General features: G+C 45.9%; 1 protein-coding gene across 1 annotated transcript in view; it reads left to right on the top strand.

Annotated features, from left to right (window-relative positions):
• LOC311098890 (phosphatase and actin regulator 1-like) overlaps positions 1-14,598 on the top strand; it is a gene marked incomplete at both ends in the record, with an annotated part of 45,754 nt that extends 31,156 nt beyond the window's left edge. The window contains 7 exons of the mRNA XM_084139442.1: positions 162-582; positions 4,085-4,254; positions 4,381-4,537; positions 8,447-8,511; positions 9,941-10,002; positions 10,963-11,107; positions 14,522-14,598. Coding sequence (XP_083995568.1) covers positions 162-582; positions 4,085-4,254; positions 4,381-4,537; positions 8,447-8,511; positions 9,941-10,002; positions 10,963-11,107; positions 14,522-14,598 — 1,097 coding nt within the window. The remainder of the gene's footprint in view (positions 1-161; positions 583-4,084; positions 4,255-4,380; positions 4,538-8,446; positions 8,512-9,940; positions 10,003-10,962; positions 11,108-14,521) is intronic.
• Between the last annotated feature and the right edge of the window lie 562 nt (positions 14,599-15,160).

Here is a 15,160-nt window from a genome sequence, read left to right as displayed (position 1 = left end):
CAGTCCTACTTATACTTACCAGTTAAGACATCGTGGAAGAATGGACATGTCAAAGCATATTTAGTTCAGTCAAAGCACTCTGCTACTGCTATTCAGAAAAAAGTTACATTTATGTTTACCTGTTTCTGTTTCTTTCTCTACCCATCTGTCTCTCTGTCCAGACTCTTGCCAGCAGATGAAGCTGGCTTGTATGCAAGGCCAGGGAGGCAAGCTATCTCCTCCTCTACCTCCCAAGAAGGGGATGATCTGTGTGCCTCAAGGGGTAAAGGACAACTCCTGCTCCTCACCCTCACCCTCCCCCCTCAGCACCTTCTCCCAGCAGAAGTGCCCCCCTCCCCAGGGCCACCTCCAAGGCCACCCTCCCCACCATGGCCCTCTGCTGCCCTCGCATCTCACAGCCCTAGCCAACCTCCACCAGGGGCTCCAGGGGGGCGGGAACCACCATAACCACGGACACGGACACGCACACAACCACGGCCATCAGCTCCAGCTGCAGTACGGCTCCATGCAAGGCCACGCCCCCAGCCGCATCATCGAGGAGCTCAACAAGACGCTGGCCTTCAACCTACAGAGGCTGGAGAAGTGAGTTGTTGTATACACAGTATTAAATAAAACCATTATGGATCTCTATGGTTGAATAGTCTTTGTCCAGGAAGTTGCAGGTAGACATTAAGAGTTTAGATGGCGGGTCCTCCCGAGTGGTTCAGTGGTCTAAGGCACTGCATTGCAGTGCTAGAGGCGTCACTACAGACCCGGGTTCGATCCCGGGCTGTATCACTACCGGCCGTGATCGGGAGTCCCATAGGGCTGCACACAATTGGCCCAGCGTCGTCTGGGTTATGGGAGGGTTTGGCCGGGGGGGGGGGGGTGGCTTTACGACTCCTTGTGGCGGGCCGGGCGTGCCTCGGTCGTCAGTTTCCTCCGGCACATTGGTGCGGCTGGCTGGTGTTAAGAAGCGCGGTTTGGCGGGTCATGTTACACAGGACGCATGACTCGAACTTCGCCTCCCAAGCCCGTTGGGGAGTTGCAGCGATGAGAGAAATTGGGGAGAAAAGGGGGGTAATAAAAAAAAAAAAGAAAATACAGTTTAGATGGCAAAACTTTATGATGGGAGTGAAGTGTAACATCTGTTCTGTATCATATATTTCTATCTCCAACACTCACCCTAGGTAAATAGTCAAAATTGAAGACTTGTATGCATTGAAGCCGCACTATCTGTTCTGTATAGCAGGTCCAGCTGGTTTGTAGGTCAGGTCACCCCTTGCCTGGTGATATTGGGGTCAGGCTGCCACCATGTGGCTTTGATGTAGAGGTCTGACCCAGCTCGCCTTGTTCCACTGGTACAGGGTGGCCCACTTTGACAGCAGACTGTGTGTATGTGGCACCATGGCACACAGGCCTCCTCCAGAGGCAAGCCTGGCTCAACTGATGCCACAGCCTGTCCTGTCCTCTACCCTGTATTGGTGAATTGGACATGTCATTTCTCTGTAGTTTATGTAACACTTGGTTGCAGATTCATTCTGGTTGCGTTTTTTTGTCCCAATTTTGAGATAAAAAAACACAACCAGAATGAATCTATCAGCTGTTCTCCATTTCCCTTATCTTTCAACTGAATTGAGTTGGTACAGCCAGTATTATCATATCATTTGTATAGACCGGGATCTCTTATTTCTGCAACCAAATGTCAGACCTCTTATTCATTCAGGTAGATTATACATTTACATTTTAGTCGTTTAGCAGACGCTCTTATCCAGAGCGACTTAGTTTTTTTTCTTTTCATACTGGCCCCCCGTGGGAATCGAACCCACAACCCTGGCGTTGCAAACGCCATGCTCTACCAACTGAGCTACATCCCTGCCGGCCATTCCCTCCCCTACCCTGGACGACGCTGGGCCAATTGTGCGCCGCCCCATGGGTCTCCCGGTCGCGGCCAGCTACGACAGAGCCTGGATTCGAACCAGGATCTCTAGTGGCACAGCTAACACTGCGATACAGTGCCTTAGACCACTGCGCCACTATGTATGCATGAGTATGATACCGCCTCACAGCAGCGGGTCCTCTTATGCACGCACACAGCAGGGACTTGTGGTTAGTCACAGCGTGATAGTCAAACATGACTCCCGAGTGGCGCAGTGGTCTAAGGCACTGCATAGCAGTGCTAGCTGTGCCACTAGAGATCCTGGTTCGAGTCCAGGCTCTGTCGCAGCCAGCCGCGACCGGGAGACCCATGGGCGGCGCACAATTGGTCCAGCGTCATCCAAGGTAGGGGAGGGTTTGGCCGGCAGGGATGTGGGTTTTTTTCCCACGGGGGGCCAGTATGAAAAAAATGAAATAAATAAATACATTTTAAAAAATTACAAAAATGTATGCATTCACTAACTGTAATGACTAAAATGTAAATAGCTGTGTGGTATGTATATTAAACCCCCCTATCTACATCTGACTGCAATATGGAACCAGCCCCTCATCAACCCAGTTGATTGACCACTTTGTTTCATTGAACCTGAATGGTCTGTAATGTGAAGGATATGGACAACTATCTCATGCTGTGATCACCAACCGCGATCTTCAAGGCATTCCTAGTCTATCACCAAACATTTCTGTAGAAAAGCCAACGATAAAGCCTTGCGTATTTTTTTGTACTGTTTGCGGCAGGTGCACTTCATTCAGAAGCTCAGCGTGCCGGGTAGGCAAAGTGTTCCAATTTTGAACCAAAACATTTGTCTGAAGGGACTCTGCCTACCTGGCGGACCAGGAGAGCTAAATCAAGTGCGCCTACTGTGCTGGCCAATCGGATAGCTCAAATCACTGTGCCTACAGCTTCCACAACCCCACAGCAAAGTTTGCCTATGTGAGATTTCATAACTTTTAAAACTATGACCAGAGAGAGGCTGTCAAACAATACAGCAAAGAGCTGCTGTTTTTGAGTGAGTTCATGTTAAACACTTTTACAAAACATAAAATGCGCTTCTCCCTACTTCCACTCGCGCTACAACCAGCACTGCATCTGCAATGAATGAGTAGTCAATAAACCTGCGATAGACCTACATTTGTATTATTATTATTATTATTATTACTATTATTAGCTCTTCATGTCTATTTTAACATTGAGGAATATTTCACTTTCTCTGATCATAGGAACAACATGAATTTGCGCATGAGGCAGAAATAATGTGGTGTGACTTGAGTTTCACCATCAGGTGGAAGACTGTGTCCCCTCTCTCTGGTCAGTCTCACCGGAGGAAATAAGAGTGCAGGGACCCTCTGCTGCTCTCTCCCTCAGCTGAGACTGACCATCAGATGCTGGTACCATCAGTTCAGTAAAATAAAAAAACTTTTATTTCAATTTATGCTCAGCTGTGCCTCACAAGTGATACTACAACGTATCTATTTTCTTATCAAAGCTTGAGTTTTGATATATAATAGTGTGATCTGAGAAGAACAATATTGGCAGGCTAAGCATAGCCAATATGCTGTGATAATGTATTAGGCCTACTGCACAAATCTCATTCCTACATAACTTTTTTTTATTAGGCAATGTTGCATAGGCTTACATTTTTTTGGGTCATGTTTTGAAACAATTCTGAGCGCTAGATCTCGATTTGCTTTTTGACTCCGAAAGTGATTTTGACGCCGATCAGTGGTCACCAACCTTTTCTAATGGTATGTAGGCTAATGTGGCGGTCATAGACTGAACTCCCTGCTAGGAACCTATGGCTCGGATAACCAGATATGTGTGTCTGTCTCACTAACTCAATGGCTGCAAGTCAAGGTGGACAATTTGGTGCTAATGACCATGATACAGGAATGGCACAGCCTCGACCTCGCACATCGAGTGCGTCAAGGCAATTCCAGCCAGACTGCCATTTTCTAAGATGACTACACAGAAGATGGGGAATGAGTCAACCACTTGTAGAGACATGGTCATAGTGGCTCTCTACAGCACATTGTTGCATTTCTATAGCAATCATTAGATTCACACTGGGAAAGTGAAAAGTGGTAGATAGGAGAGATTACTATGAAGATTCTATCCTATCCATCATTACCACTAACACTTACCCCCTGGCCTCTCTTCTCCCTGCAGCAATGCAATGCGTTCTGGTCAGTGTAGTCTGCTGGACAGAAGCCAGGTGCCCTCTGAGGTCATCGACGAGGACGACAAAGAGAACATGCCCAACGAGTCCGACTATGAGGACCTGCCCAGCATGTACAAAAACGAGGATGATGAAGATGATGATGACTCTCTCTTTACAAGTAAGATCACCATGGTGGACACACACACACACACACACGGTAGGATAATGTTGTGTTTTAACTGTCTGTGTGTAGGTTCCCTGGCTCTGGTCATTTATTTTATTAATGCTTGGTGTCTGTGTCTAGGTACCCTAGGTCTGAAAGTGTTGAGGAAGGATTCTCTGGCCGTCAAGCTGAGTAACCGTCCATCTAAGAGCGAGCTGGAGGAGAAGAACATCCTGCCTGTGCAGACTGACGAGGAGAGGCTGGAGTCCAGGCAGCAGATAGGCACCAAGCTCACACGGTGAGAGAGAGGGCACGCGCCACATACACCCTGCCCATGCAGAACTCTTATAACAAAGGAGGATTGCAAGGTGGACCAGGATCTTTTCAGTAGAGCAATTATTAGAGTCACAGATGGATAGTGACTAGAACAGACTCCATTGTATTTTCATAAATAGAGCGACGTGTCCATTTTATGTTAAATATCTTCAACATCCTTAATGTAGCACTAGACCAAGCATGCCTCTTCTGCAATGCCAACAGCTCTCTGATGTGTTTTGAAAGGCGTGTCCATTTCTCCTCTATAACAGAGCTTTCAGGAAACTGTTGTCAACAGCCAAATCTTGCACTGTGGCCCACTTTGGGAAAATGGTCTGATATCCCCGCTAACATAACTAGCTATGACTAATCTCACTCCCATCTGGCTTTTTGAAAGCGCAATGGAAGCCTCCTTTTTATCAAAACACTTTTCCATCAGTTTAGTTGTATTATTTTCTTTCCATCCGTTTAAAGATGAACCCTCCACCTTGTTAAGAGGGGCGCTGAGAACTGAGCTGACCTAATTTCAGCAATGCATCATCTCTCTACGTTCTCTCCCTCCCTCTTTTCTTCCCACTGCCTGCCGTCCTCCCTCGCTCACTGAATCACCACAGTGATATATGCCAAGGATTACCACACCACTCCTCCACACTCTCGCTATACTGACGGATCTCTCTCATTCATTCACTCACTCACTCACTCACTCACTCACTCACTAGCCCATACCAACAGCTCTCACACATGCAGCACCACCACACACATTGAGGTAAGGGAACAGACACCTTTAGAAGCCCATATGAAGTGATCACACACTCCTACAAACACAGCAGTAACACTTTTAATGGTTTCAGATTCCATTTCAATATGGCAATATACAGATGGGTTCTTTTTAATCCAAGGAGAACATGACCTAGTCATGCTTCTTTATCAATTAATCTATGGTTTGAAGGAATCTACCATCACTGAACAGGATGCTGTTTGGACAGAACAGACCTGGCCAGTAGGGAGACAATGAGATGGTAGTGAAGGAAGCGGTGGACGGAGGGAGTAGAAGAGGGAAGATAACGGATGTGTGGAGAAGAGACTGGGTGTTAAAGAGAAAAAGAGGGCGTACTCTGCAACTATTCCATGCTGTGATTGGCACATGGTGTGTTGTTCCCAGAAGGCATTATGTTGTTCCCAAAACGCTCCATGTCTCACTGTCCTTTACGCAGTGCCATTGTATGCGTCTCAAATGGCACCCTAGTCCCTATATTTTGCACTACTTTTGACCAGGGCCCATAGGGCTCTGGTCATAAGCAGTGCACTATATAAGGAATAGGGTGCCATTTGGGACACACTAGCAGCGTCATGACTCCCAATTTCATGCTATTTGCCATGTGCATTGTGCTCCTCTGTTGCAGCTCTCTGGCACGCCAATACAAATGGATGGTTGTAATCCTGAAGGAGGTCATTATGACAACCATCTCTTCTCCTTATTCTGATGAAGACTTAATAGACTGTATAATAGATCTTCATATTGGTCATTTCATCAAACGTATTGTGTAATTCCTTATGTAATGTCATTATGAATATGGCAATGGCCTCTTGTATAACAACGATGCTTTATGATGGTTTGGGATGAGCGCAGAGGTCCGTCAGACTGTCTGAGGTTGGGTTGAGGTCAGCGCCAGCGTGTGTCTGTGTAGATCTGCAGAACGCTGAGCTGACGTTGCGAGCAGAATGCTGAGAAGCGGAGACGTCTAGCAGACTCACTGTCTTGTTTCTCCGGGACGCGTGCAGCCGAGCGAGACACTGAGACGAGACAACACAAGACGAACCAATCAGTCTCTCTGTAACTTGAGTAACTCTGGGTCCTGGACATTGTAGCAGCAGACACCCGTCATGTAGGCTCAGGCAGAAACCTCTTGAGGTGCTCTAGCCATCATCCATAATGTCCCCACACAGTCCGAATAGCTACTACTGTGTTCAGAGCTTATTCCAAACAAACCAAATTAAAAGCATTTTCACCGACCTTGTTAGAATGTCATACTGTATTCAGCCAGTCATGTCAGGCACTTGATGTCAAAGAGATTTGATACAAGATTTCTCTCTCTCGACCTTGCACGCATAATAAAAGGGAAGAGGGTAAAGGCATAAATTAGGAATGGAATCTTTTCAAAGTGTTGACTCTTTTCAACTGCTTGCTTTCTACATTTACATTTTTACATTTTAGTCATTTAGCAGACGCTCTTATCCAGAGCGACTTACAGTTAGTGAATACATATATTTTTTTTTATACTGGCCCCCCGTGGGAATCGAACCCACAACCCTGGCGTTGCAAATGCCATGCTCTATCAACTGAGCTACATCCCTGCCGGCCATTCCCTCCCCTACCCTGGACGACACTGGGCCAATTGTGCGCCGCCCATGAGTCTCCCGGTCGCGGCCGGCTGCGACAGAGCCTGGATTCGAACCAGGATCTCTAGTGGCACAGTTAGCACTGCGATGCAGTGCCTTAGACCACTGCGCCACTCAGGAGTTTCTCAAACAGTTTCATTCTCCCTCCCTATTTTCTTTATTTCTCCCTACATCTCTCTGTCTCTCTCTCTCTGTCTGTCTCTGTCTGTCTCTCTTGCGTTTCCCTCTTGCTCCACTCCTCCGTGGTGCAGAAGTCGCTGGATCAACTAGGAAAAGAGATGTAATCACATGAAAAATGTCAATCTCAATGTGACTTCCCTAGACAAAGTAACTAGGAGGGGGAGAATAGAGATGGGCATGGTTGACTGAACTGTATAGTGTGGTGCTGTATGCTATTGTTACAGCATATAATTTTGTGTGAATAACACCATTTACGAAATCTGGTTTATCTGGTCTGGAAGTAAATGTAAGAACTCAATGAAGAAAATTAGGGTGATGTGCACATCCTGACCTTGACAATACTGGTGCTGGTAAAAAAAAAAAGAAGGTTTTACTGAGATAAAGGCATGAGCCCTGTACACAGAATATTGCGGCTCACTGCCTTGAATCCAGTCAGTTTCTATTCATGTCTGTCAGAGAATAGATATAGTGACTGAGATGCCATCCGTCCTGACCTGCCAACTCAGCCATAGCTGTCACCCTGGTGCTGGCTGGCACTCAAGCTGTCACTCAACTGTCACTTAGATAACACTGGCTGGATGGAGTCCTGTAAAGGAGAAGTGACCGCAGGGGAGTGACTGAGTAGGAAGAGAAACTGAACTTTTTGTCATGTGATTTGTCCTGAGATGACACGCACAGAACCGGAAAGTGAGCCGCTTAGTTTAAAGGGACTGAGAAATATCCATGTTTGCATGTGTTTCTGTAGACTCAAAGTATCAAGTTGTAAAAAAATATAAAAAAATAGTGTGGGTCTTTTTTATTTATTTTATTTTTTCGTGCTAGCGTTAGCTAGCACTAGCCGGCTGTACCTGTGCCAAAACTCTTGTATTTTTCATCCTATAGCTTGTTCTCCATCTTTTTAAATAGTGAGCCAACATCTTTTCAGCACTTATTCCATGACTGATCAAAACTCGTTTCCTCATGCGCTCTCGTCTCTCTGCAGCAGACATATAGTGAGCAATATGTTTGGAACATCGAATCGCAATGAGATCACAGTATCAAATCGCAATACATACAGAATCTTGCGCATCGCAATACATATTGTATCGGCACCTAAGTATTGTAAAGCCTCTGGCAATTCCCAGCCCTACTATCAATGTAGGTTGAGTTGCCCATGTTTGGTCCTGTTGTCGTCGTCTATGGAGATTAGGCTAGTTGACAAAGTTTGCTTTTGTTGCTCAGGGGGTTTATCATGTTTTGGTTTTTGTACTATCCATCTGAAGTTGAGTTTGACTATTTACTGTTCGGTTGACTTGACCGTGTGTTTGTGCAGGCAGTTGAGTCAGAGGCCCAGTGCTGAGGAACTGGAACAGAGGAATATCCTGAAACGTGAGTACTGTATGTACCTCTACTTCCTGAACCTACCATTATAACACATCATCATTATATAGACAGGACAGTAGCAATTTACTGATAATAATCACCTCACTATTAAACCACTCTAATGTTCTCCCTTTTACAACTATTCCCAGTGACTTGACTTACCCTAATGTACCATATTAGTCCACATTTAATAAGTATTTTATGCTAGCCGCCTCGAACCACAGTTGCCCTGGTTATTTCAGAGGCCTACTTATCCAAGAGCCAGTGGCATACATCTTGCCTTTCTTCTCTCTCCTTCATTTGAGGACGGCAAGGCGGTGTGGTTCCCTCAGGATGCTGGCTAGGGCCAGGGAGGCTGGTTTCTCAGCTCAAACACACTCCGTATCAGAGAGACGCAGGCAGGCGCTAGCAGCTTGGGCTCCTCTGCTTTCATCATAGACCAGTTTACCACCAGTGCCTTGGTCTCCCAGAGGTTGCTCTGTGATTGGCAGTGTGTGTAAGGAGAGGAAAAGCGGGGTGTAAGACTCCAGGAATGGCAGTCTCCCCCACAACATAGCCTAGGTTAAATAAATGGGGCATGTCTTTATTTACATTTACATTTTAGCAGACACTTTTATTCAGAGGGACTTACAGGAGAAATTAAGTTTAAGTGCCTTGCTCAAGGGCACATTGACAGATTTTTCACATAGTTTGCTCTGGGATTCAAACCAGCAAGCTTTCGGTTAATGGCTCAACGCTCTTAACCACTAGGCTACCTGCAGCCCATTTATCAAATGGAACATTCTGTTTGGACTGGCACTCCAAACCAAGAGTACAGTGGTATAGTTATGCATTTAACGCAGAACTCTGTGGTGCGTTTTGGATTAGCAAGTATAGAATGTTTTCAGTCCTCTGCCTCCTTTTGATTTTAACTCCTTCCCTCTAAAGCTAGAGGGTGCTTTCTGATAATTAGTTTGGAGAGCATCCATGGAAAAGGATAAGAGTAATCTCTAGTGAGATGGAAGTATTTCTCTTTTCTGAGCAAAACTGGATATGACTGGGTCTGAATATTCCCATTTGTTCCCTAGAAGCAAGAAATGTGTTTTATTTTAATGTAACTTAAACCAGCCAACCAACCCCATGTTAAGGAATGTTGAACTAGCCATGTGGGAATGGGGGATAGAGAAACAGAATTTCCCTTCCTCCGTTTCTGCAATGCAAATAGTCCTACATTACAAACAGGCAACGATGATGAAGATGATGAAGATGATAAACCATTGAAGGCTTTGAGAAATTCAGCGATGTAGAATATTAAGAAGTGTGTTTGTGTGCTGCATTTTAATTATGTAAATTAGGTGTTATTCTCCTTCCAGTAGTGTTAAAACGTTTCCTAAGCAGCACAGCCCACTCATCATGTGTGCCCTGAAACACGGTCTAACCTCTGACCCCTTGTGTTTTCTCACAGCGCTCAACGAACAGGAGGAGTTGGAGGAGAAGAGGGAAATAAAACGACGATTAACGCGAAAGGTAAGGCAGGAGAGGGGCTTCCAAAAAGTAGGAGCTGTGGAACTTCCAATTCCATCCTGACTACAAAAATAGCTTTAGAAAAATGCTGCATAACCCCCATGGGCAAACAGTGTGCCAACTGCCAAGGCTCACAGTTGTTCTTTAAGGTGTTGGACAGGACAGACACAGCAAAACAAACAGCAAAACAATGACTCACTCTGCGTGAGAGGAGAGCAAGGTGTGAAATCAGTGGTAGTCACAGCACTACATCTCCCAGATCACCCCAGGGGACGGTAGTGTCCTCAGTGCCCTTGGCACTGGCATTTGTGAGCAAACCATAACGATCCCCTCATACAACTAGTCTTACATTCTCTTAGTAAACAATAAGCCCTTTATCACGCCCAGATGCAGTAATGTAGTGTTGCTTGGGACTGTACTATTTATAAAAGTCAAACCAAAATCACTAGTTTATTTTTAATGTTTATTGTATTGATGTTGGTTTATTTTCTGCCCAGGGACTATAGATGAAAATGTGCTATCTAGCTAAATCTGGTGCAATGGCATGTAACAAATAAACAAATGAATAAGTTGGATCAATAATTTGCAGTGTAATTGAATGGCTTCAGAAACCAAGCTGTATAGATGTTTAGGTTGCCTCCAGTGGATTAGCCTTCAGGCCTGATAAGTCTCCTCCTGGGTAAAGGTTGATATAGTGGTCTTTGCTTTGTACAGTCTGTACTCACCCCAACATGCTAATCTATCATGTGGAGTACAGTATAGCTGCTTCATATAGCAGTTGGAGGGACCTTCAGCATACTAGCTTTCAGGCCTGATAAACTTCCTGTGTAACGGTTGATAATGCTGTATTTTCCAGTGTAAAGATAATGTTACGGCCTTTGCTCTGTCAATACCATACGTGGATTATTTATATGTCTATGGTCCATACTCATCACAACACTATGTTCCTCTCTCTTGTTCCAGCTGAGCCAGAGGCCTACGGTGGAGGAGCTGAGACAGGCTAAGATCCTGATCCGCTTCAGTGACTACGTAGAGGTGTCCGACGCCCCGGAACACGACCGACGGGCAGACAAACCCTGGACCCGCCTCACGGCAGCCGACAAGGCAAGTAGTGGTGGGGATGGGTGGGTAAAAGGAGCTACATGTAGCATTTTAGTGATCATTTCTATTTCCTTGTGGAAATGCTACATGTATCACCTTTGAGCCATATTTATTTAGTACTTTGTCAAGCGGTGTCATTTAGCATCAAATTGCCTTTATGAGGTTGTGTATACTGGTATGAGGTATGGTATTAGCTTCTTTGAAGTCGGTTTATGCTGCAGAGAAAATCCTATTGTACATAGACACAGCCCTGGGGAGTACATGAGCGACTTGACCCTCACAATGCGGATCTACCCATAATCTATTCCTTCATATCTATTATCATTTAAGATTTTCCCCTGCCCAAATCAAAGGTCGAAAGCCTATCGGTCTGTAGTGTTGTACTTCCCCTGTGCTGTTATAGCAGTAACAACAACAACATTGGCAGCCGTGGTAGCAGCCCCTCTCTGAAGACTGCCCTGGATCAATCGATCTCCACCGTTCAGTTCAGAGCTCAGAAGCATAATGCGGGAGTTTAATGCCAGGACATTTCCTCTCCTCTCCTCACAGCACTTCCAGGCTGCTGTTTAGATGTTTCCCCCCCCCTTTGTTTACCGCTCCGAGAGTAAACACCCCCGAGCGATCCTCCCGGCCGTCGGAACGTGGTTCTGACTTTTAATGAACTGTGTATTTCTTAGAAGAGCGAGCCGCTCTCCATTCTCTCCTTTCTGTCATCCTTGTGATGTTGGAGGCAGCGGTGGGATCCGAGCATACGGGGTCAACACCTGAGGACCGTTCAGGTGCAAAAACATGGCAACTAGTTAACTCTGCCTTCTGTTACACAACGTTCCTCATTACGTAAAATAATAATGAGGGGACAGTCTGGGTAGCCATTTGATTAAATGTTCAGGAGTCTTATGGCTTGGGGGTAGAAGCTGATTAGAAGCCTCTTCGACCTAGACTTGGTGCTCCAGTACCGCTTGCCGTGCGGTAGCAGAGAGAACAGTATATGACTAGGGTGGCTGGAGTCTTTGACAATTTTTAGGGCCTTCCTCTGACACCTCCTGGTATAGAGGTCCTGGATGACAGGAAGCTTGGCCCCAGTGATGTACTGGGCCGTACGCACTACCCTCTGTAGTGCCTTGCAGTCGGAGGCAGAGCAGTTGCCATACCAGGCAGTGATGCAACCAGTCAGGATGCTCTCGATGGTGCAGCTGTAGAACCTTTTGAGGATCTGAGGACCCATGCCAAATCTTTTCAGTCTCCTTAGCGAATAGGTTTTGTCGTGCCCTCTTCACGACCTTTCGTGGTGTGCTTTGACCATGTTAGTTTGTTGGTGATGTGGACACCAAGGAACATGAAGCTCTCAACCTGCTCCACTACAGCCCCGTCGATGAGAATGGGGGCGTGCTCGGTCCTCTTATTTTTCCTGTAGTGCACAATCATCTCCTTTTGTCTTGATCACGTTGAGGGAGAAGTTGTTGTCCTGGCACCACACGGCCAGGTCTCTGACCTCCTCCCTATAGGCTGTCTCGTCGTTGTCGGTGATCAGGCCTATCAATGTTGTGTCATCAGAAAACTTAATGATGGTGTTGGAGTCGTGCCTGGCCTTGCAGTCATGAGTGAACAGGGAGTACAGGAGGGGACTGAGCACGCACCCCTGAGTGGCCCCCGTGTTGAAGATCAGCATGGCGGATGTGTTGTTACCTACCCTTACCACCTGGGGGCGGCCCGTCAGGAAGTCCAGGATCCAGTTGCAGAGGGAGGTGTTAGCCTAGTGATGAGCTTTGAGGGCAATATTGTGTTGAACGCTGAGCTGTAGTCAATGAATAGCATTCTCACATAGGTGTTTATTTTTGTCCAGGTGTGAAAGGGCAGTGTGGAGCGCAATAGAGATTGCATCATCTGTGGATCTGTTGGGGCGGTATGCAAATTGGAGTGGGTCTAGGGTTTCTGGGATAATGGTGTTGTGAGCCATGACCAGCCTTTCAAAGAACTTCATGGCTACAGAAGTGAGTGCAACGGGTCGGTAGTCATTTAGGCAGGTTACCTTAGTGTTCTTGGGCACAGGGACTATGGTGGTCTGCTTGAAACATGTTGGTATTACAGACTCAGACAGGGAGAGGTTGAAAATGTCAGTGAAGACACTTGCCAGTTGGTCAGCGCGTGCTCGGAGTACATGTCCTGGTAATCCGTCTGGCCCTGCGGCCTTGTGAATGTTGACCTGTTTAAAGATCTTGCTCACATCGGCTATGGAGAACGTGATCACAGTCGTCCAGAACAGCTGATGCTCTCATGCATGTTTCAGTGTTACTTGCCGAGCATAGAAGTAATTTAGCTTGTCTGGTAGGCTTGTGTCACTGGGCAGCTCGCAACTGTGCTTCCCTTTGTAGTCTGTAATAGTTTTCAAGCCCTGCCTCATCCGACGAGCGTCGGAGCCGGTGTAGTACGATTCAATCTTAGTCCTGTATCGATGCTTTGCCTGTTTGATGGATCGTCGGAGGGCATAGCAGGATTTCTTACAAGCTTCCGGGTTAGAGTCCCGCTCCTTGAAAGCGGCAGCTCTACCTTTTAGCTCAGTGCGGATGTTGCCTGTAATCCATGGCTTCTGGTTGGGGTATGTACGTACAGTCACTGTGGGGACGACGTCATCAATGCACTTATTGATGAAGCCAGTGACTGATGTGGTGTACTCCTCAATGCCATCGGAAGAATCCCGGAACATATTCCAGTCTGTGCTAGCAAAACAGTCATGTAGCTTAGCATCTGCTTCATCTGACCACTTTTTTTTTATTGTCACTGGTGCTTCCTGCTTTAATTAGACTTGTCTGTGACGTCACCGGCCTGTGTCAGAACTAAAGACTTGACTGAGCCACCACATATTGTTCCTGGAAGAAGTTTGAGTCATCTTCGGGGTTGTGATCATTTTAAGGATGCATTACATCTAATCAGATGTGCTTGTACCCGATTTTGTTCTAAGAAACCACACAATACAACCACCACAAAAGGTTGCTTCCGGTGCTGTTATCCCAAATGGTGCAAAGAAGGGGAATGTACTAGAGGATTCTTTTCATTATTTTGTACAGGCTAAAATGTCATGTTTTTCTAAGCACACAACCCTTGTGAATGTTGCGATACTGATCAACATGGTGCACAAACTAAGGTGCTACCTTGAGTACAAGGCAGCAGGGTGGAGATTATTGAAGGTTCTTTATTGTTGCTCCCTCAAACCAGCGGGAGGGAGAGGATGGAAAAGATGGCGACCAAGGGAGAAGTGTGTTTTTAATGGAGAGAATTTAGTTTATTCACTCTTGACCTGAAGAGGAGAGTACATGATGCATGAAGCATCTAAAAGGAGTCTGAGCAAGACCTGAGTGACTTTCTATTTGTCTGGGCACTAACCCTTTGTTCCCCTCGCAACCTGTTTGTCCTTCACAGGCAGCCATACGGAAGGAACTCAATGATTTCAAGAGCCATGAGATGGAAGTGCACGAGTCAAGTCGCCATTTAACCAGGTAAAGACGTGCATTAGCATGTTTAATGGTATGTATTTGTATGCATGAACACATCCCCGACTGTCATGGTGAAAAGCAATGGCTTTACAAACCTTTAAATACTTGATATGAACAGTGCATTCAGAAAGTATTCAGACCCCTTGACTTTTTCCACATTTTGTTACGTTACAGCCTTATTCTAAGATGGATTAAATCATTTCCCCCCCTTATCAATCTACACACAATACCCCATAATGACAAAGCATAAACTGGTTTTTAGAATTTTTTGCAAATTTATAAAATAAAACATACCAAGTATTCAGACCCTTTGCTATGAGACTCGAAGTTGAGCTCAGGTGCATCCTGTTTCCATTGATCATCCTTGAGATGTTTCTACAACTTGATTGGAATCCACCTGTGGTAAATTCAATTGATTGGACATGATTTGGAAAGGCACACACCTGTCTATATAAGGTCCCACAGTTGACAGTGCATGTCAGAGCAAAAACCAAGCCATGAGGTTGAAAGAATTGTCCGTAGAGCTCTGAGACAGGATTGTGTCGAGGCACAGATCTGGGGAAGAGTAC

Source organism: Coregonus lavaretus (assembly GCF_964263955.1).
Source record: "Coregonus lavaretus genome assembly, chromosome: 23".
NCBI lineage: Eukaryota > Metazoa > Chordata > Actinopteri > Salmoniformes > Salmonidae > Coregonus > Coregonus lavaretus.
Note: the sequence above shows the minus strand (reverse complement) of the source record. Positions and strands in the feature narration are given on the sequence as shown.